At 40.9% G+C, this 20324-nt stretch overlaps 4 protein-coding genes across 4 annotated transcripts; 1 reads left to right on the top strand and 3 right to left on the bottom strand.

The window, feature by feature from the left end:
• The first annotated feature begins 1654 nt into the window (after positions 1-1654).
• Positions 1655-3586, top strand: LOC103986947 (probable prolyl 4-hydroxylase 6). The gene is made up of 7 exons (XM_009405106.3): positions 1655-1867; positions 1950-2007; positions 2091-2195; positions 2520-2577; positions 2666-2841; positions 2919-2979; positions 3080-3586. The coding sequence occupies exons 1-7, from the start codon at positions 1725-1727 to the stop codon at positions 3385-3387; spliced, it is 909 nt and encodes a 302-aa protein (XP_009403381.3). The 5' UTR covers positions 1655-1724; the 3' UTR covers positions 3388-3586.
• A 207-nt stretch (positions 3587-3793) lies between these two features.
• Positions 3794-7816, bottom strand: LOC135675781 (uncharacterized). The gene is made up of 2 exons (XM_065186289.1): positions 7191-7816; positions 3794-4010 (listed from the first exon to the last, which is right to left on the bottom strand). Exon 1 carries the CDS (start codon positions 7707-7709, stop codon positions 7191-7193), a length of 519 nt encoding a protein of 172 aa, XP_065042361.1. The 5' UTR covers positions 7710-7816; the 3' UTR covers positions 3794-4010.
• Positions 7817-8675: 859 nt separating this feature from the next.
• Positions 8676-10153, bottom strand: LOC135675780 (mavicyanin-like). Its single transcript, XM_065186288.1, has 2 exons — positions 9878-10153; positions 8676-9466 (listed from the first exon to the last, which is right to left on the bottom strand). Exons 1-2 carry the CDS (start codon positions 10044-10046, stop codon positions 9069-9071), a joined length of 567 nt encoding a protein of 188 aa, XP_065042360.1. The 5' UTR covers positions 10047-10153; the 3' UTR covers positions 8676-9068.
• A 956-nt stretch (positions 10154-11109) lies between these two features.
• LOC135675779 (uncharacterized) lies at positions 11110-20065 on the bottom strand. Its single transcript, XM_065186287.1, has 20 exons — positions 18620-20065; positions 18260-18463; positions 17348-17452; positions 17178-17243; positions 16921-17085; positions 15931-16005; positions 15694-15848; positions 15401-15536; positions 15254-15323; positions 15047-15174; positions 14892-14948; positions 13878-14063; positions 13671-13763; positions 12991-13076; positions 12835-12901; positions 12633-12699; positions 12406-12542; positions 11659-11750; positions 11509-11575; positions 11110-11372 (listed from the first exon to the last, which is right to left on the bottom strand). The coding sequence occupies exons 1-20, from the start codon at positions 19877-19879 to the stop codon at positions 11208-11210; spliced, it is 3381 nt and encodes a 1126-aa protein (XP_065042359.1). The 5' UTR covers positions 19880-20065; the 3' UTR covers positions 11110-11207.
• Positions 20066-20324: the final 259 nt, after the last annotated feature.

Here is a 20324-nt window from a genome sequence, read left to right as displayed (position 1 = left end):
GGGTTGTGACAACTATATGAATGTTGATATAGATGTTAAGCGGCCCTTGTCTCGACACCAACGTAGTTGTTGAGTAATGCCGACGTAAATGCAGAGCAATGGTCTACTATGAGCCAAACACAGCCTTCCTTTGTAGAGCCTACAACGCGTTCGTCCATGGAGCTAACTTCCTCATGGCTCATCACGTCTATCAGGTCACCTATGCCACTTACCACTCCCTTAATGTTGGTTGTTGCATCTCCGGCGTAGGTCCACCCCTTCTGCACTTCCCACGATCTCGATCTTGTAGCATCCTCTTCGTACTCCATGGCCTCCTCATCCTCTAACTCTTGTCTTTCCACATTCGAGTCCACAATAATACCTCAGGCGAAGAAGCCCACAGATCCTTGACAAATGATCATGAAGCGACCACACAAGGTGATTAAGGAGAGGGTGGCGATCGTCATCTAAGGTTGGAGACGAAAGATGGGGTTACGGAGCGGATGATGGTGCATGGAAGCAGTGGCTCACGTGGTTGACCTACTACACCAAGAAACAATCATGACCCTACCACTACAAGTGGCCCTCATGGCCATGTTGCGATTCGCCATCAACCTCCAAGAGCAGGATGCGAGAGCGGAAAGGGGCAGTTGGGCGACGCTCCGACAACTAGAGGTGTACTCTAAAGTTACGACCGTTAGTATCGAGGGAGTGGCAAGAGGCATAAGTGATCTGGTGGACGTGGCAAAGCCACGAGGAAGTTAGTGTGGTGGACAAACGCGTTGCAGGCCCAACAAAGGAAGGTCGCATCTGTCTCGCAATAGACCGTCGCTCTTTCGTCGCTCTACATCTATGTTGGTACCGATGCAGATGTCGAGTGGTCCTTTCGTCGCTCTATATCTGCATCGATGCTACTTTACATTTATGTTGATGTCGACACAGTTGTCACAACCCCTAACGGTGTCGTCGTTCATCACCATTGAAAACGTAATTGTAATATTGAAATTATCTTTTTGCATATCGCTTTCATACTTCCGCCAATAAAACCAACGACATTAGGAGAAATTAAATAAGATATTTTATTTTCATAACCATAGAAATTTAAATTTAAATTTTTTAAGTCTAAAAATAGAAATACTAAAAAGTATAACTGTGCAATCCAATACGAAGATAATCTATAATTAGCCTAATGTTAAGCCCACGACGACCAAGACATCGTGGGCTGCCGGCATAAAATTTCTAAGCCAGTACGATTGATTCGGTCGAAACGGAATCCGAGTCGACCAAGAGCCGTTCCGCGGCCAAACGAAGCCGGTCGGACCGGACCGGACCGTAGCACCCCAGGTTACACCTTTGAAACGATGACGATGGAGTTGACTCTAAAGGCTAATAGCTTACGTGTCTCACCTGCCGGTCGTCGCATCAGAATGCGGTGAGCGTCTCCCGACGTCCTCCAATCATATGGCAGGTAGGACGTCGAGTAGTTCCAAAGAGTACTCCGCAGCTCACTCTCAATCCTGTGGGCGCAGCATTTGAAGCTTTCATCTCCTTCGCACGCAGTACAGAGAAGGTCAAAAACAAGAGAGAGAGAGAGAGATGTCTCCGTAGCTCCAGCCGCAGGAAACGCAAAACCAAAAAGCACACGGTGGGCGCCTATGAAACCTTCGAACTCTCCTTCCAACGTCGCTTGCTTTTTATAACGCAGCGATGAACAAGGAACAAACACTTCCTCCACCGCATCCGCGATGGGATACGCCTCTCCTCTTGCTTTCTTCTTCTCCTCTGCCGTTCTCTTCCTCGCTTCCTTCCCCGGCCTCGTCCCTATCGGCATCGCCCAGCCCGACTTCTACGACCCCAAACGTGTCACCCAGATCTCTTGGCGTCCCAGGTGCCCATTTAATACCGATTATACGTGTAGATGCATGTAGTAATTTGTTGTTGGAGCTCAAACAGAGTTGGCTCTCGAACAGGATCTCCCTGTACAAGGGGTTTCTTTCTGACGAGGAATGTGATCACATCATCAAATTGGTAGGGAGATCCTCCTGTCTTTGCCTCTTCATGGCTCTAAGTTTGCGTTCATGTCTACTCATTTTCATGTCAAATTCGAGCAGGCGAGGAGCAAGATGGCGAGATCGATGGTGGCGGACAACGGCTCCGGCAACAGCGTCAAGAGCAACGTGCGGACGAGCTCCGGCATGTTCCTCCAGAAGCACCAGGTACTTTTGTTCCCTCTCTTGGTCATCTTCCTTCTCGCTCATGGAGTATTTCTATCGATTAAAAGCTTAGAATTACCATGGCTCATAAAAATCAGATTTTTACTACATTTTATTAGATTATTTAGTGTGGATGATCCAAGCTTAAGTAAAACAGAAACTATCCTCCCTCAATTTGACTCCTTAAAGATATGGCCGTCTCTTTCTTTTGATTTGGATCACTAGACTTGAAATGCTGATACCTACTGTTGCTCGAGTGACACAAAGTTTGCTGCTTGCATTTGAATAAGATAGGGAGTCTAACATAATCTTTCTCTTGGGACCAAGGATGAGGTAATCGCAAGAATCGAGAGCAGAATTGCCGCATGGACCTTTCTTCCAGAGGGTAATTCCATATGGAATTTGTATATTGCTTGATGTAAATTTTTTTTTATCCTTTCTATATGTAATCAGCAACTCTTTCCGTAAAGCAGAGAACGGTGAATCCATTCAAGTACTGCGCTACCAGGATGGTCAAAAGTATGAACCTCATTATGACTATTTTCGTGATCCAAAGAATCAAGCACGAGGAGGACATCGATATGCTACAGTGCTAATGTATCTTTCTACTGTGAAAAAGGGTGGGGAGACTGTTTTTCCAAATGCAGAGGTAAAGAAACTTAAGCTTGCAATTATTATTTTATTTTATTTTATTTTCTACATCGTAGTTATATGCGACTGTTTCAGGGTGCTTCATCTCAGCATAAAGATGAAACCTGGTCTGAGTGTGCAAGAAATGGCCTTGCAGGTACTTTAATAAGAATGCTGATTGAAATGTTTATGATCAGCTCGATGTTCTGATGATACGTTTATAATGTGTCTTTACCTTGTGGTTTGTATGCTTGCAGTGAAACCTCACAAGGGTGATGCTGTACTCTTCTTCAGTCTTCACATCGATGGCACAACAGATCCAGCCAGTTTACATGGAAGCTGCCCTGTCATAGAAGGTGAGAAGTGGTCAGCACCAAAATGGATCCATGTCAGGTCCTTTGAGGATCCACAGAGGACAAGCACAAGAGGGGATTGCTCGGATGCAAGCGAGTTTTGTCCTCGATGGGCTGCTGCAGGAGAGTGCGAAAAGAATCCCCTCTACATGATCGGAAACAATGAGACTGCTGGGAATTGTCGCAAGAGTTGTATGGTGTGTGACATGTAGGCCATTCGTCCATTATAGTGGCTTATTCTCGATCTATCCTTAGTCAATGAGGTGCACATAGAATTTGAGCGTTGTGATAGCAGATTAGTAAGTCTTTTCGTTTGCAAGAGAGAAGAGAGGAGAAGATATTTCAAACAAATTATTATGAGATTGTGTCCCTAACTTTTGAAAGTGCTTTTACGAAGATTTGATTGCATCAGATAGATTCCTTGTCAATCTTATACGAGCTTAAATGTTTTATGTTTCTGTAGCCATTCATATTTTTCTAACTGACTAATGCTTCATAAGAAGAATTAAATGCCATAATATTCTACTGCTGCTGAGTTAGCAGGCGCAGTTCTTGTTAAATCCTCTGTTTTGAATTGAGGAGAGCATGATTAGAATCATTTTACTACAAACAAAGAAAGAAAGAAAGAGTAATGTTATTTAGATGGATTGAACCACCACTTACGAAGCTTAGGTAAGTGACATAAGGAAGGATATCTTCATGCCAAAGGTTCATACGGTTGTAGAGATGCCAAAATGACAGTTACATCGCTAGCTAGGCTGCCTTGAATTGCCCAACTGTATCTTCCAATGGTCTCCAGCTTGATCTATGGCATTGGCTGGGAGATATCACAGAGCTGCAAAATTGCGAAAGAAAGAATTAATTGAAGACATCAGGCTTAATATTCCAGCAAAATAGATTATTCTATTATCCATGAAAGAACATTCCAAATGTAGGCATAACTTGACACATGATACTGATATGGGTGCATTAAGTCCACATCAAAGAATGCATGTCCTGGTGCTTTGTGTCTGCACACCTTTGGATGTTTCCTTTGGTTCCCCCCATCCAGAAGACATTGAAAAAAATAATAGGAAGAGCAACAAAACAAATCATGGCAATAGGTAAAAGTTACTGTAATTTATTGTCAAATGACATACGAGCAACTAGCAAAAATTGCTTACTAGTGGGATCAACCATCCCTCTATGACTCAATATCTGTATTCGGCATGGGTCACCCTGAACATGTCCGATGTTAACTCTCAGGATCACTAATCCGACAAATTTCTCCATGCTTAGTCTATGGACCAAAGTCGTACATTTCAAGTGAGTTTGCTACTCTTACTTTAGGATCAAAACTGCACCAGTGAAAAGAACAGAAATGATGTATTACTTCAATGTAAGAGGAACAGTTACAGGAGCACATTCATATGATCATCAGTGAGGCAGCTTAATGATATGCCACTACTAGTAAATCCTCTGATCAACAATAAGCTGGATGTTTAGTTGAGGAAACAGACAAAAGTGTAGACGAGAATGCATGCCTAATGCTTGTCATCAAAAGAAAACCAGGACAAACCAAGAATAAAAATTCTGCGAATCAGAGACTGAAATGAATCAAGGAGGTTCATTCCTCTGCACATGGAATGGAGTTCATCAAACAAAAAAGAAGCACAAATTTTGGAAATATCAGTTTCCTTCACTTTATACTTGCTTTTAAAAAATTTTGAAGAAGCAAAGTGTCAGAGTACCTGATATAGTCAAAGCAAAAAGTTCTTGTCAACATACGCAAGTTGGGTACAGTTTTAGAAAACGTGGCAAGCAAATACAGTGACTCAGTTGAGTTACCCATGTACTAGCTGGACATTGAGAGTCAAATTCATCAAACTCAAGGTTGCACAAAAATACAAAGTTGGACCAATTTTTCTGTATTTTTTAACAATATGTTGAATTGCATGAGTCATTTTATCTCAGCCAAATATATATAGAAGTTTCTAAAACTACAAGAAAACCCTCAAAATTAAGATCATCCTAATTGTAAGTGATCCTTGGCTGATAAAGAAGAAAGGAAAAAAAAAAAAAAACCTTTATAAGATACAATAGTAAAAAATGTGTCATTTTAACTAGTGAGCAGCTAAAACAATGGTTTTGGTTGATGCAAGCTAAAACTATGTAGTGTCAGCTGAGACACCTACACAATTAAAAAGGACATAGAAAAATACAACTTGTTTGCCTCGGTTGGAGTTAAAAATGGGCCTGAACTGGCTTGGGCCTATGGAGCTAAGCAATATTTAAGCCAGGTCAGGATGGAGCCATGTGGGCTTCTGGGCTTTAATTGAGCCAGCTCAACTAAGCACAAATGAGCCTTTTTGACCCAGACCAGATTCAGTTCAGTTCAATCTAACCAATTCATACAAACTAAGACATATAATATAAGATCAACTGCGGCTCATCTGATGATTTCTCTTAAATCTCATCAAGTGATGAGCCCCTTGCAACATGCTTCACATGACATTCAATGCATACTTCAATTTCTATCATATCACTGATTTCCATCATTGCATCCTCTTCAACGACTCTTCCATAACCTTCTCTTGAAGGTCTTCCTCTTCGACACTACTACCGTAACCGTCTCATAAACATTACTGCCGTATGGATAATGGTGGCACTATTGTCATGAGATAATCATGGTGTCGCTCTCACAGGAAGGATTGTACCAGAAGAATGTCATAAGTAGTGGAGGGGCAAAATGATGCATAACGGAAATAAAAATAGGAAATTACTACTAGAAAAGATTCTAGTAAACTGACCTGATAAGAGAGGACAAAATAAATCAACTCTTTATGGTGGAGAAAACCTTTACAATACCTGAAGATATTGTTTTTTGATAATTTCATAGACTTGGAGGAGGTCTTTATTTATACTAGTTCTAGGCTTTCAAACCTACCTAACTAACAATGTGGGACTATTGAAAGAAACATAAAACATAAAAATTAACAATATGAGATAAGTAAAAGTGATAACTAGGATAATGACTTAACCAAAGACCGAAGGCACCAAGCAAAGGCAGCTAACCCCTTAATGTACCAGGTTGGACACCTGTAAAGTTGGTTTGCCAATCAGAAGGTCAAGCAGGCTGGCTGGCTCTGGAAATTGATGGATCAAGCCCCTTTAGTTCCAGGAATGAATGATGGAAGCACATGGTGACAACTCTGTTCGATGACCATCAAAACAAGAGGCTGATATTAAATGAATTTGCAGCTAGTTAGCTAGACTAAAAATGTATCCTACAGCTTGGAAGAGAGGAGGCTAGAAACTTGCCTATTTTGAAGCAGTGACCCCTAAACTTGTGGAACATTGATCCTCAATGTCCTGGGACATGAAATTAAGACAGTCTCCTACTTGGGAAGGGCGCAGCCACTTGAAATAAGCATCATCCAGGCTTATCCGATAAGGGCATCTCTGTTTAGCCCAGTAAAAGGTTGCTCAAATAGAGCAAAAAGAAACAGATGACATTGGATGGCTTTGTCCTATGTCTTTCTTTCTTTCTTTTTTTTTTTTTTTTTCTGTCAGTGGTAGATCAATCTTTCAAGGGTGACCTTAGAGAAAGAACCACCTTGGATCTCAGTTCTATTACTTGTATTTTCTCTCGTTTAGTGCCTTAGAAGATTATATCTGCGCTGGAGCAGAGACATCATAAACCAAGATTAGCGAAGATTAATTCTCGATCAACTTACAAACTTCAAATTACATAGTTCAAAATTTTCATATAAGATTTTTTCTAATTTTCTGCATATGCGAACAGAAAGAGTGCAAATTCATGCTCCACATAAAATTTCGTCCCCGAAGTATTTCATATAAAGAGCACAAAGCAAAAAAATAACTAGTCAACAATGCAAAAGCATGGCGAAGTACAACTAAGTCAAACGAGGGCACGATTAAAGTCCGCATTATGATTAGCACAAGAAATGATTCCCAAATCTCAACACCAATTAAACCAAAAAAATAGAGATAAAAAGGAACGAAAAGCTCAAACCTATATCGACCAACCGAAAACCTCCTCGGCGCTTTCCAGGAATCCCTGATTCGCCTTGCACGAATGCACCGTCTGGAACTGATCGACGTGGAGCTTGCGGGTAATCCAACCCACCTGGAAGTAGATGTACTCGGAGGGGGGCAGGTCGACCTTGATGGCATCCACATCGAACCAGATGAGGAAGCGGCGCACCTTGACGCCCTTGAGGTCCTCGATGCCGCCGTACTTGACGACGCCGGAGATCTTGGGCTCGTAGTAGACGAGGTATTCGAAGTCGATGTAGCAGGGGCCGGAGAGCTCGACGGCGAAGCTCCCGTTCTCCGCGAGGGAGAAGGACTTGACGGTGTCGGGGAGGAGGCCCGACGGGAGGCCGTACTCGGGGAGGAGGTCGTAGATGGTAGTGCCGGTGGGCGGGGAGCCGGGGGATTGGGCGGTGAGGGATGCGAGGAGAAGAGAAAACAAGAGGAGAAGAAGTTGAACAGAAGAAGGGGAGGAGGAGGAGGAAGACAAGACGGTCATGGTGTTGGATTAGATGGGGAAAGGGGAAGGTGGGGGAAGTTGGAAGAGGGAAGGAAGGGTGGTTTGGTCGATAACTTGGGGAGGTTTTCCACTTCAATTGGTATTAAGGGCCTTTCTGGGGATCGTCTGGTGTTGACGCAGTGGAGAAAGGGACAGGCTGCGGATTTGGCCGAGACCGACACCTGTTTCACACCTTTGCCGTGTTTGTTTGGAAACGTCTTTTATAGTCGTTCTTCGTTGTTGTGCGTAAAAAAATAGGCGATTTATTGGGAAAAAAAAGTAGCGATTTAGTATTTGGGGGAATTCTTAAAAAAGAAAACTCAGATTTAATTTTTTTTAGAGCATTATAATTTTAATTTTTTTAAATAATATTATTTTAAAATAATCATCCTACCTTCATTGATCGTCTATATAGATAAAAGAATTTAAAATAAATTAATTAATTTTTAAAATAAAAATATAAAAAAATATATAGAATAAGTAATGATATCTTAAAAGAAATGCTCATACCTTATATTTGATAGCATGCTCATTTGCTTATATTTATGATTATTGACCATGATATATTTATTAATAATTTTTTAAAAAAATTAATTGTTATTTATTATCTTTGTAAAATCATATATAGTAAGTATTATATCCTAACATTAATCTTAATGGGTCTTCTTTGGAAAGATTGAATGAGAGATTTTTTAATGCTATTTTATATGGTAATAACAAGCTGATGAGTTTAGACCATATTAATATCAATTTAAATATGTTTATTTTTTTATTAATGTTCTAATTAACCTAAGTAAAATATCCAGTTCCATCTAATTAAAAATATCACTTCAAACTGCATCAAGTATTCTTACTCTTGTTTGTAACACGAATTAGATATGATATGATACAAGCATTAATCATCTGACGATTGTATGCAAGATATATAATAAAATAAAGAGATGAATCAATGGATAGGCTTACCAATCCTGAGCCCTTAGATTGGTCGAACAAAAAAACAAAACCTATTGGATTTTGATAGACTCTAGAAATAAATTATACATACTTTCAATATATTAGACACATTTAAATATTGTATAATAATAGTCTAAAAATAAAAAAGTATTTAAAAAAAAACGATCTTGATCTGATTGGAAAAAAAAGAGAAAAATTGGATCAATCAATTTGATATATTTTTAAAAAATAGAATATGATAAAAAAATACAAATACCTGATAAATTATAATAAAAAAAGTATCCTTTTATTCAATATCAAAGCCACCCAAAATGGAGCATGAATGTTCTTCGACTACAAGCGCAAGAGAACAATTGAGATCATGTTCAGAAACATCATCTCAAAGGCACTGCCCCCCTGCGATAACTACTGCGGAAGGAGGCCACCAGCGAGAGCAGCAAGGTGAAGCAGCGTCAGAGCAAAAGCAAGGCCCCCGGGCGCAGCTGTAGCAGCGCCACTGGGCCCAGGGGAGGCCACGGGACTGGAGACGTCCCCCTTGCCGCCAGTGGCGGGACGAGGGGATGCGGCGGGAGAGCCGGAAGGGGCAGCAGAGGACGTGGGCTTGGGGATCCTGATGTCCACCTTCTGGCCGGCTTCGCAGTGGCCGGGCTTGCCGCATATGAAGAAGTGGTGGCCGTGGCGCTTCAGCTTGATGGAGTCGTTGCCGGAGGTGTAGGTGGCGATGGGCGACGCCGCCTTGCACGCCTTGTAGTCCTCCCTCCTCACCTCCAGAACATTGTGGTAGGTGTTGTTGTACTCGAACACTGCCAATGCAAAAGCCAACGCACGCATTAAGATTAGGATATGCATCAACAACATCCACGGATGAAACGTGATCGCTGCCACCAGAAAGCTTCGAGTTCGCCGTCCGGACAAGTGGCAGCCATGCATTCAAGCTAACATCAGAAACGCCATGACCTTAATCTTGGTCAACCGTCCGAGTCATAAATCTTTGACCGCAATCAATTCCGACATTGATCGGTTTTTCGTAACATTAATTGAGTCGAAAACAGCGATACATCCTCTTCTGAAACCATTCAAGCGAAGTGTTGGCTTTGGAGAAGAAAAGAAAAAGAAAAAGAAACGAAAACCATCATCTAATCCCTGCAGCAATTTTAATCTCTTGGAGAAGACAAAGCACGTCAAAGAATGGAAAGGTCACGGAAGAAACTCGCCTACGGTGTCTCCCTTGTGGAACGTCTTGGAGATGGCCCAGGCGGTGTAGTTGGGACTCCCCATGGTGGTCCACCCCACCGCATCTCCGACCTTGTAAACGACGGCCTGTGACAGCCCCACCCCAGCGGCGGCGACCACGAGCAGCACCAAGATGTCGGACATCGCCATGGCCGAAGCAGCAGCAGCAGCAGCAGAAGAGAAGATGAGTCGGTAGGGAAGGGAGACGGGGCTCGAATTATCTTTCCTCTCTCCTCTCGCCCGCGGTGGCGCAGCACTTATAGAAAGCGTTCAGTAAAACCCGACGTCCCACATGCCCGTAATGCCCCCCTCGCTCCTTAGAGACAGCAAGGCAAGAAGAACCGTTGGATTTGGACGGACGATGATTGCACCATCCGTGCCGTGACCTTTACGTGACTTGATTGCCGAGTGATGATTCGATTCGACTCGAATCGGGTTCGGGTGTCGAGCATCGATGAACCAGAATTGGCGTGAGGTGTAAGGATCGAAGTGGACCCGAGACAGAGAGGGGCAACGACACGCCCGTTTTGTGTTGCTCATCGTGCAAGATTTGCTGCTGGTTGACAACGAATGACCTCATCACCGACGTACTTGGGGCAGACGCATCGTCTCGCTATAGCACATGAAAAAGAAGTCAAGTCATTCCTTGAAGGCAATTAATTCTTAGGCTTACCATTTGTGTGATGAGTTACACCGGAGACTAATCCCACCGTGCCATGTGGCTTCGTTGGTGGAACGCACCGACGAATGGCATTCGGAACTCCCAATCTAAATCGTATACTTGCCGTCCTCTCCGAACCCAAAGGGACTATTGAAAGGTGACATCTAATCTTGTCCCACATAGCTATCAACATTAAATGTTGGTGGCGTTTCATACTTCATTGACGCAAGTCCAATTTACGGTTACAAATATCTGTACCAACTTCAACATGGATCATAATGTAATCGAGTAGCATTAAATACAAGTCTATTAGGCATATGTTCATTAGAGTATGCTTCATCCTCATGAATTGTAAAAATTTCATGTTATTTATACAGTTTGCAAAACTCAAAAGCCATGTTATTGTAACCAATCACAAGTGTACATGACAAAATATGCATCACAGTTGAATTTATGCACTTTGAACCAAAATTGCAAATTCCTATTGGTGAAAACAACCTCACTCGACGACACACTGATCCATTACCCAACTCAAATAAATACACAAAATAATGGTAATAAAAGTTATTTCTAGAAGACAAACCAATCACAAAAGCAGAGGGGTTTCGGAATGACACCAACAGATGGAAAAAAAATAGTAAAATGTAAAACTATGAGGACAACATGGATTGCAGTGCAAGCTGCTGCTGAGGCTGCAAAGTAGACCAAGTTGAGGCAAGAACGGATGGTGGAATCGTCTGTTGCAATTGCCTCAAAAGATTGATCATTCTGATAACAGTTTGTTCTGTAGCAAGATCATTGCCTGCACATAAAACCTGGAACGAAGAAAAAAAAAAAAAAACAGCTCGATGATCAACTTGGTCAACTAGGCTTTGCCAAACTAGAGATTCATTCTGAAAACATTCAAATAAGATAAGACACATCTTACAGATAGATGAGTTAAACAATTACCTCAGCCAACACTGTAATTATTTTTGGAAGATGCTGATTATTCGGGCCTAAAAGTTCCCTATCTGACCTGTGAGCACATGGTTCAAAATTTTAAATTTATCCAAACAAAAAATATATATATAAAGGCACAAAAATCAAGATTTGAATTACTTTTCAAGCATGGAGCAAAGCTGATCATGTACAATTTTGGCTTCAATTAAATCACCTCTCACGGGCAAGCAGCTTAACCAAGCAGGTAAAACCTGTCAAATATCTGCAGGGTTCAATACTTTGAAAAATAAAATCAACAAAATAAGCACAGAAAACAAACTGCATTCGAAGCATAGAGCAAGTGATGCTCCAGAGGTTGAAAGGACTTATCAAACCTCTATCATCAGTAACATATGCTGTAATGGAAGACCTATAATAATGGAAAGGAAATAACAATAGTAATATCTATAATAATGGACATTCATCCTTCAGGAAATGGGCTCTTGAATCAAGACAAAGAATCCCCTCTGTGAGAAGCAATTACCCACTACTTTACATCAGCTATGTGAATCATGCTGAGGGTAATTTAAGTAGATAATCAAAATGATGATACTATTGTTTATAACCAGATCTTCTTTAGACTTTCCCTCCCTTTCCTGGCATCTCTAAGTGAGCACTCACCTACGATAACAAATTCCTATCATGTTTGAACGCAGGCTTTCTAATGAATTGAAAGCAACAAAAAATCAGCCGTCAGGTTCTGATCGAAAATATAAACCATAATTGACAAGACAACCACCAGAAAGAGGTACATCTAACACCATTGTCAAATTAACGTCTATATGTGTAACAATTATTTCACTTACATTAGCACGTGAGAGACAGAGAGGGAGAGAGTATAATAAAAGAGAAAGAAATGTCAACTACCTGAGCTGCATCGATACTGTCTCGATGGAATTGGCATATTTTGCCTAAAGCTGAAACAGCATTGTCATATGCCATTATGTTATCTGACTGCAGAGCATCAGGATGTCTAACCACATTATTTAACTTTGAGAGAGCCTCTGAAAAACAGAAGTGAAATGTCATACAAGATAATAATTGACATGAGGAGAACGGCAGAAATGTCATTCATACAATTAAATATGATATACCTCCAACAAGTGGGCCAAATACAGAACCACCAAATTCAGCACAAACACCAACTCCATAAACAGCAGCCTGAAATTAAATTAGTCATAGTATTCAAAACATGACAAATTCGTGAATATGCAATAATGCAATTATGCATGTTCATATTGAAATTCTGCATCTGTTTTAGGTAAGGTCGAGGATGGACAGAGAATGGATGTGAACCTGTCTGACATCTGCATCTTCATCATTGCAGGCTTCTAGTAGGAAAGGAAGATAGGTTTCATAGTATCTGTCATTAAAAAAATTTAAATATGTTAAAGAGGAAATTGGACTAAAAGATACCCAAATATTAGTAAAAATATACAGAAAAAGATATACTTGAGAGCTGTTCCTTGGCAATGCTCTGCAACATCATCAAAAATGCAAATGGCAATCCTTCTCTCCCCAGCCGTTTTATCCTTTCCCTGGACATTAAAAACCACTTACATAAATTATGTTTGAAGAAGTTGGGAGCAGGACTTTGCTTTTTCTAATGATCAAAGGAGCTTCTACACTTTAGCATACAAGAAAAGAAAAGAGATATATTGAATAACCAATGTAAGAAAGTATATTGAATGTCAAGAATATGATCCAATAACATCTGAAGAGATCTGCAAATAAGTATCTAGACTTATGAGTTATGACCAAATGGATACGTTACCGAATTTTGATGAAAAACAAAAAACAAAAAACTGGGGTTGAGATTAGTACATAAGTAACTATATATGCTAATTCAGAATTTCTGAAAATTGGTTTACTTGGTCTAATTGAATGATGGCTGCTAGAATAACTGGTGAGGTAGCTGAGTTGGGATTTCAAGGTCTCTATTCTCAAATTAGTTAAGAAAATTATTGGATGCAGATAAGCAAAAACATATAGCACAAATGGCCCCAATATTTGTTTAGTGAAAGAAGCTTGAGCAAAGCTAGGCCATGACAGAAAAAAGTATATAAAATGGAAATTTTTGCAAGATTGACTGTGCCATTGACAAATCTTAATATGACATAAAGAGGACTTACCAACATTGGTGTCATATATATTGATAGTTCATCAAAAAATGGAAGGAATGAAGCCTTGTAGTATTTTATCAAGGTGCTCAGGCAATCACCAACCTGGATTAAAATAATGACAGCAAATAAAGTTCAAGTTTGGCATCAAAATAACATTTTTAAATAAGAAAATTTGTGAATAATCCTGCAACTGAATATCTTCCACTGAGTTCAAACCCTATCAAAAACTTCTTCTTCTTCTTCAGTCTCTTCTTTAAGCATTTCTCCTTCCTCATCATCAAAATCCTCCTCCTTTGCTCGCTCTGCCATTTCCTTTTTCCTGGCTACACTAGCTGTCATTACATGCTTGATTTGATCAACCATCATTTTGACGTGGCCTTCAATAAGATGTGCTCCAGCAAGCTGTATGACATAAACGTGATAAACCCAAAAGCTATTTTGGTGGTTCTTTTCAGAAAAAAATGCAGGATAGGTTTTAATAACAGGAGGGACTTTATAATGATAATAAATTTATTCCCATTCTTTTATGTGAACTTCCATAGGCACGACAAAAATAGGATCCAAAGGATGAACAAATTCTTTCGTTCATAAGACAAAATCCAAAAGGCAATGGCCAAAATTTTGTTTATTAAAACAAGAACAATGGCTACAGAAGAAGGGGAATTGACTTTTTTTTTTGCTGTGTAGATAAATAATTCATCTGTAGAAAAAAAAAAAACAAAACAAAACCATAAATTGGAACACAAAAGCAATAATTACTTGACCTACATTATGCTTTGAAAATAATTATGTATTTTGGTAGGATCAATGGTAAGACTGCTCCTCCACGATGTGACAAACCAAAGTTCGAGTCATGGAAAAAACCTATTTATATTTAGAGGCAATGCTGCGTATGTTGACCGTCTATGGACCTGCCTATGCGGGGACCTTATGCACTAGGTACACCCTTTTATTCTGACAGGACCCAAAGCAATCTTTCCTTCATTCTTCTTTGCTGAGTCTTCTACACAAATGAAATAAGGTTTCGATGTTTGGTGTTACAAGATGAGCTGCAGATCTAAAACGTTTCAGCATATATCTTAGTGTCACTAAATCAAAGAGACAACTTTGTGCTTCATGTGCAAGACGTCAGTTGACATGCGATGATATTGAATTGTATCATGATAAATCTATACAAAGTATTAAAAATGTGGGCAAACTAAATACATAACTCTAGGAAAAAAGACATACCTGCATGCACTCATTCAAGGAATCCAACATGCTTGCACATATTTCGGTTTCAGGTTCCTACAGACAGATGATTTCAAGTGAAAAGATCAAAAGTATACCTCATGAGACATAATAACATACAATACTACTATACCAGACCACACATTTAAGCTGACCTTCTGCAATGCTTCCAACAAAGCTGGAATTATATAATCTGATAATTTCTTCACATATGATTTATCCCGACCTTGAGCTACCCCCTTTTCAATAGCTAGCTTTGCTGAACGAAGTAAATCTGGCATGGCTAGTGAAAGAAGGAAAACATAGGAATCTTAGGATATTTTTTATTTTACTAAAGCATAAAGTAATAAATATAATATTACCTGACACAGCAGCCCTCCGAACTTCTTCATGAAAATAAAATTTCAAAAGGGGTACCAAAATAGGAGCAACCTGCACTCAGGTTGCATTATAACTGATTAGTCATTTGATGTATTCTTTTCTAGATTATGATAGTAATCATAACCAACCTGATCAATCCAAGGATAGAATCCATCCTTGAGCTCATCAGCATAGCAACAAAGCATGTTACAAGCAGTGGCTTTCTCCTCCAACACGCTAGTCCGGATACCTATCCGTTTATCTCCAAGAGTGATGGTTTCAATGCTGCACCAGAACAATACAACTAAGCATACCAATTGCATGGAACTACGTGTTCCTCATCATGTATTCCAAAAAATGTACCAAGTCCTATGGTATAGCACACCAGGATTACCAGTAAAAAGTGCCTAGTGAACTATATGTAATGGTCATTAATACAAACCTTTCATCATCTGAATCTTCTATATCATCATCTGAATCTACAGAGGTAATTGTTACATCTGGTTTCAACTGAGCAGACTGAAACAGTGGGGGCATAACAACACTCATGTATGGTAGAAAATCTTGTCCTAAGCACTTGCAAAATCTGGCCCATGCCTACATGCAAAACATAGGAATTAAATGTGTTGTTGACTTATGCTGCTATGTCATGCATTAAGCTACAAGAGATCAAATGTACCTGTAGCATGTAGATTGTTGTTGGGTCATCGGTCTCCATCTGTGATCCTTGCAGGGTCATCAGCATTTCCATTACCTACAAAAGCTAGATTCATAAGCTTTCCATGTCTCTTCATGTTTAAGACAAGAAAAACGCATACACACAGTCACTATCCCAATAGATCTATTTGGTTGCCATGAGAAAAGAAAGAATATGATTGTTTTATGAGGCACATCAAATTTGTTATCACCTATGACTACTGATATTACATGCCAATTAGATAACGTTTTAAGTAAATTTTCTCATCAATTTCCAGTTCATTTATTTTTTTCTGTTGCTGACAGAGAGAAAACAAAATTACCGAATCCTCTCTTTAGTCTCACATTCTGGAAAACAATACTTAGAATTCATAAACAACTAATTTCGAACAAACAAAAATTATGCATAAAAGAAGCAGAAGAAACAAAAATAGTTTTAACTAGCCAGATGTTTTGCTTCTGTTTCAGGAACAAATGAGAATAAAAGAAAAAAAATCAACTGAAGACAAAACTTGCATAAGTATACAAGAACAGAGATGGTAAAGAACTAGTCGTTTACTGCAAATTCCAAAATCTATGATGCAGAATTTACCACAAGGTAGAACAAAAGATTCTAGATTCTTTCAGTGATTGTCTTTCGACAAAAAGGTATAGAAACTCAAATAGCCATTATTAGACTTTATTTATTAAATGTTAACTTTCTAGACAAAAAGGAATAGATTATGAAGATTTATCTGCTTCTAACATGCTGCAACCTCCCAAAGAAGATGAAGAAAGCTTCTTCAAAAAAACTCCAATTCAACTAGAGACAACCAAAATGAATAAAACTTTACAAACCTAAAAGAAAAATAACAAATAACCAAAAAGCCTCATTCTGAAAACATCAACCAGTCCAATACTAAGTGGATAATTTTAAGAGTGAACAACGAATAAATATACACAACTTTAGAGTGAAGGAAAATAATATTATTGCCTGTTTAGCATCATTCTTGAACTTCTCCTTGCCGACAGCCATTCCAACCAAACTTATGCACTCCATGGATTTGGCACGAAGCATGCGATTGGACTTGTCAGTAGCATTAACCAAAATAACTTTGAGGTAAGTCATAACTGCATCATAGTACTTTTGGAAGTTTTCCTGCAATTGATATGTGCATACAAATTTAAATATATACCAGTCATAGTAACATGAAGAATTAACAATCTAAGAAAAAATGATTAAACAAGAACCTGTGATAAATCTGCTACTGAGGCTAGAGCAGTCAAAGCTCCTTCTTGCACCATCTGCTTTCCATTCTGAATAGAGACATTTTCATGTACAACTCATCTCCAACAATAATGACCAAGTGGAGAAAACACAAGAGCAGTGTCAAAAACAAGATAGTATACTTGGTATATACCTGGAGCAACACAAGTAATTTGCCAACGATCCCATCTAAGTAAGGTGGCAAAATATCTGGAGTGCAGTTTTCACAAAAGTTCAAAACTGCTGAACCAGCATGGGCCTGTACAAGTATAGAAAATTTAGCACCTGGAGAAAGAAATGACCCAACTAACTATATAGCTAATGATTTAGCAAGATTACATATCTTATCTAATATGTTAAGTATCCTAAGGAATTTGATGCTTCCACGATTCAAAATAGGAGACCAACTAATTCTACCTTCAAATCTCAAGGGCCAGGCCACATGGTGTAATTTTTATCTTCATCCATAAACAACCCAAAATTTTCCATATTGCAAGTAATAAAGTGATTGGTGGCATTGACATGTCATAGAAATTGTCCATATAAATGCAAACACCAGTTGATATGGCACTACATACAGCATTAGTTGGTAATTAGCATGACAACAATTGCATTTAATAAGCATGATCCAATCACAGATGCCCAAGCTCTGTTCACATTTCAAGTTACAGTCTAACATGTCACTCTCATCAACAAAGTAGCTTTTCATAATATTAAAATGTGACTCCATATACATTGTAAAGTGGCATGGTAAATTAAAGTAGAACTAAAAATTTGGCTACTGTATTGCCGCCAAGATCCCTCTTTTACATGTATCTTATTATTCTGATTATTGATGCAACTAAACTAAATGTGTAGTATTAAATTTTAGAAGATTGTTGTATGCTTACGACCCAAATCATGAGACACCAGATTAGTAAACCTTAGGTAAAAAGTTAAAAACATTTAAATCATAGAAATTTTAATCATGATTTAATTTCATTTAACAGAGAAATGTGTTCCAACTCGACAGTTGTTGCACATGTTGTAAAGAAACCACGACATGTTAACTAGCTAATCGACTTGCCAGTACACGAGGATTTTGGAAATCATCCATAGCTGATGCCAATGCAGGAAGCACCCTTTGATGATACTGGACCTGCAAATCTGGACCCAAATCTGTTGACAGCTGCCCTACAGCATTAATTGCAGCCCAACGAACACGAGGATGTGGGTGTTGGAATGAATTCAGAGCCATATTCACCACTTGCTCCAGGTTCTTAGTCATCACCTACTTGTAGTAAGAACACCAAATGGAGTCAAACCAAGCAAAAGTTGTTTGTTTCTTGAGAAAAATGTTAGTCAGTTCAACCAGGTGACACTCTTTTATGAGAATATGTATATATCCTGACTTTAGAAAAGAATGATCCAGATCAACAAACCGTACCTTTGAGCAACCTTCTGCAATCTGGGCAAGAGTGATGAGAGCAGCATGGTGCCTCTGCCACTCTGGTGCTGCTAGGTAAGCCGGAAGCAACTCGGATGCAATGGGAACAATGGTGTTTCCCCCCATGGCAACCGAAATCCGGTCGAGGCACTCCTGGGCCATGCCATAATTGCTAGTCTCCCCTGCATTTTCATCGATAATCTCAGCAGTGTGCCATGCAGGATCATCCTCGATATCAAGCAACATCCTCATAAGGACCGCAAAGAGCCTTCCCACGAACTGAGGAAGTTTCCGCATCATCCCAGGAGCGCGTTCCCTCGCCTCAGCAAGCGTGACAAGAAACTCAATTGCGAGGTGGCGCGTGCCCTCCTCAAGTCCATCAGCCTCCGCAATCTGCAGCATGGCACCAACCACATCAGCAAGCTGGTGGCGGATAAAGCGTGGCTCAACACCGGCGAGCTCGATGAGCAGCTCGAGCGCCTCCTGGGCTGTGGCCTCCTGGCTAGAATTGAGCGACTCAGTGAGCGTCCGCATCATAGCAGAAAGGAGGTCGGCCAGTCGATCACGGTCGGAAGCCGATTCGAGCGCCATTATAAGGTTGACCGACGTCGACAGCGCGGCGATGCGTACGTCGCTTGAGGACGGGTGGGAGAGGGAAGCGAGAAGGATGGAGTGGAGGGCGGACAGATGATGCCCGACAAAGGACGTATCGTCGGCCAGGTAGAAGGCAAGCTGGGAGAAGATGAGGAGAGCGGACTCATGGAGGCGGGGGGAATCGGGCGCCGAGACGGCATGGAAAAGGAAAGGAAGGAGTTCGGGCCAGGCAGAGTCGGGTAGGAGGGAGGAAGCAAGAACGGAGATGGCGTCGGACAGCTTCTTGGAGACGGAGCGGTCCGTCTCGAGGTGAAGAGCAGAGAGGAGGAGAGACTTGAGCGAGGCCTGGGAGGAGGGGGAGAGGCGGGGCCAGAGGTAGGAAAGGTCGGCGTCGGAGGCGAATGAACCAACGCGGTAGGTGAGGAGCTTGCGTAGGAGGAGAGCTGACATGGCGCGGAGGTCGAAGGCGGGGGAGGAGTGGAGGAGGGAGGCCAGCTTGTGAGCAAGGGCGTCCGGATGAAGGTCACGACAGAGGTTGAAGAGCGACTCGGCGTGGGAGCGCTGCTCGTTCGACGACGACATCAGCTGCGACACGAGCGATTCGAAGGGCGCCGCGTCCGGCCCGAGGATCGCCGCCACCTGCTGCTGCTGCTGTTGCGGATCCATTTCTTCTTCTCCTCCTCCCGCTCCTCGATGGGGAAGACGGGAGCGAGCAGATGGGAGGCTGTATCCGACACTCCCTGTCGCTGGCGGGGGGGGATTGCGGTTGTTGGATGGATCGGGGGATCGGGAGGGGTTTTGTTGTTCGGGTTCGGAAGGGGTGCAAATATGTAAAGGGGGGGATGCGAGGAGGGGGGATGAGTTGAGGAAGGTCCGATGCTGGGGTTGGGGGCGCGCCGGATTGGCGGCAACTGTTGATGGAGGAATGCAGGAGACTTCCGTTGGTTTGGGTTTGGAAGAGAACCCCACCAAGAATACAAATGGTATGTGGGTGACGTGTCCTTAGTTCGTAATGGACCGTTCGGATTCCTTCATCTCCTCGTAACTTTGTGATCCCAATCGCTCGTTCCCATTCGTTCCACTCGTAGAGTATAATATTTATTTTCGTTAT

Source organism: Musa acuminata, chromosome BXJ1-6 (assembly GCF_036884655.1).
Source record: "Musa acuminata AAA Group cultivar baxijiao chromosome BXJ1-6, Cavendish_Baxijiao_AAA, whole genome shotgun sequence".
Taxonomy (NCBI): domain Eukaryota; kingdom Viridiplantae; phylum Streptophyta; class Magnoliopsida; order Zingiberales; family Musaceae; genus Musa; species Musa acuminata.
Note: the sequence above shows the minus strand (reverse complement) of the source record. Positions and strands in the feature narration are given on the sequence as shown.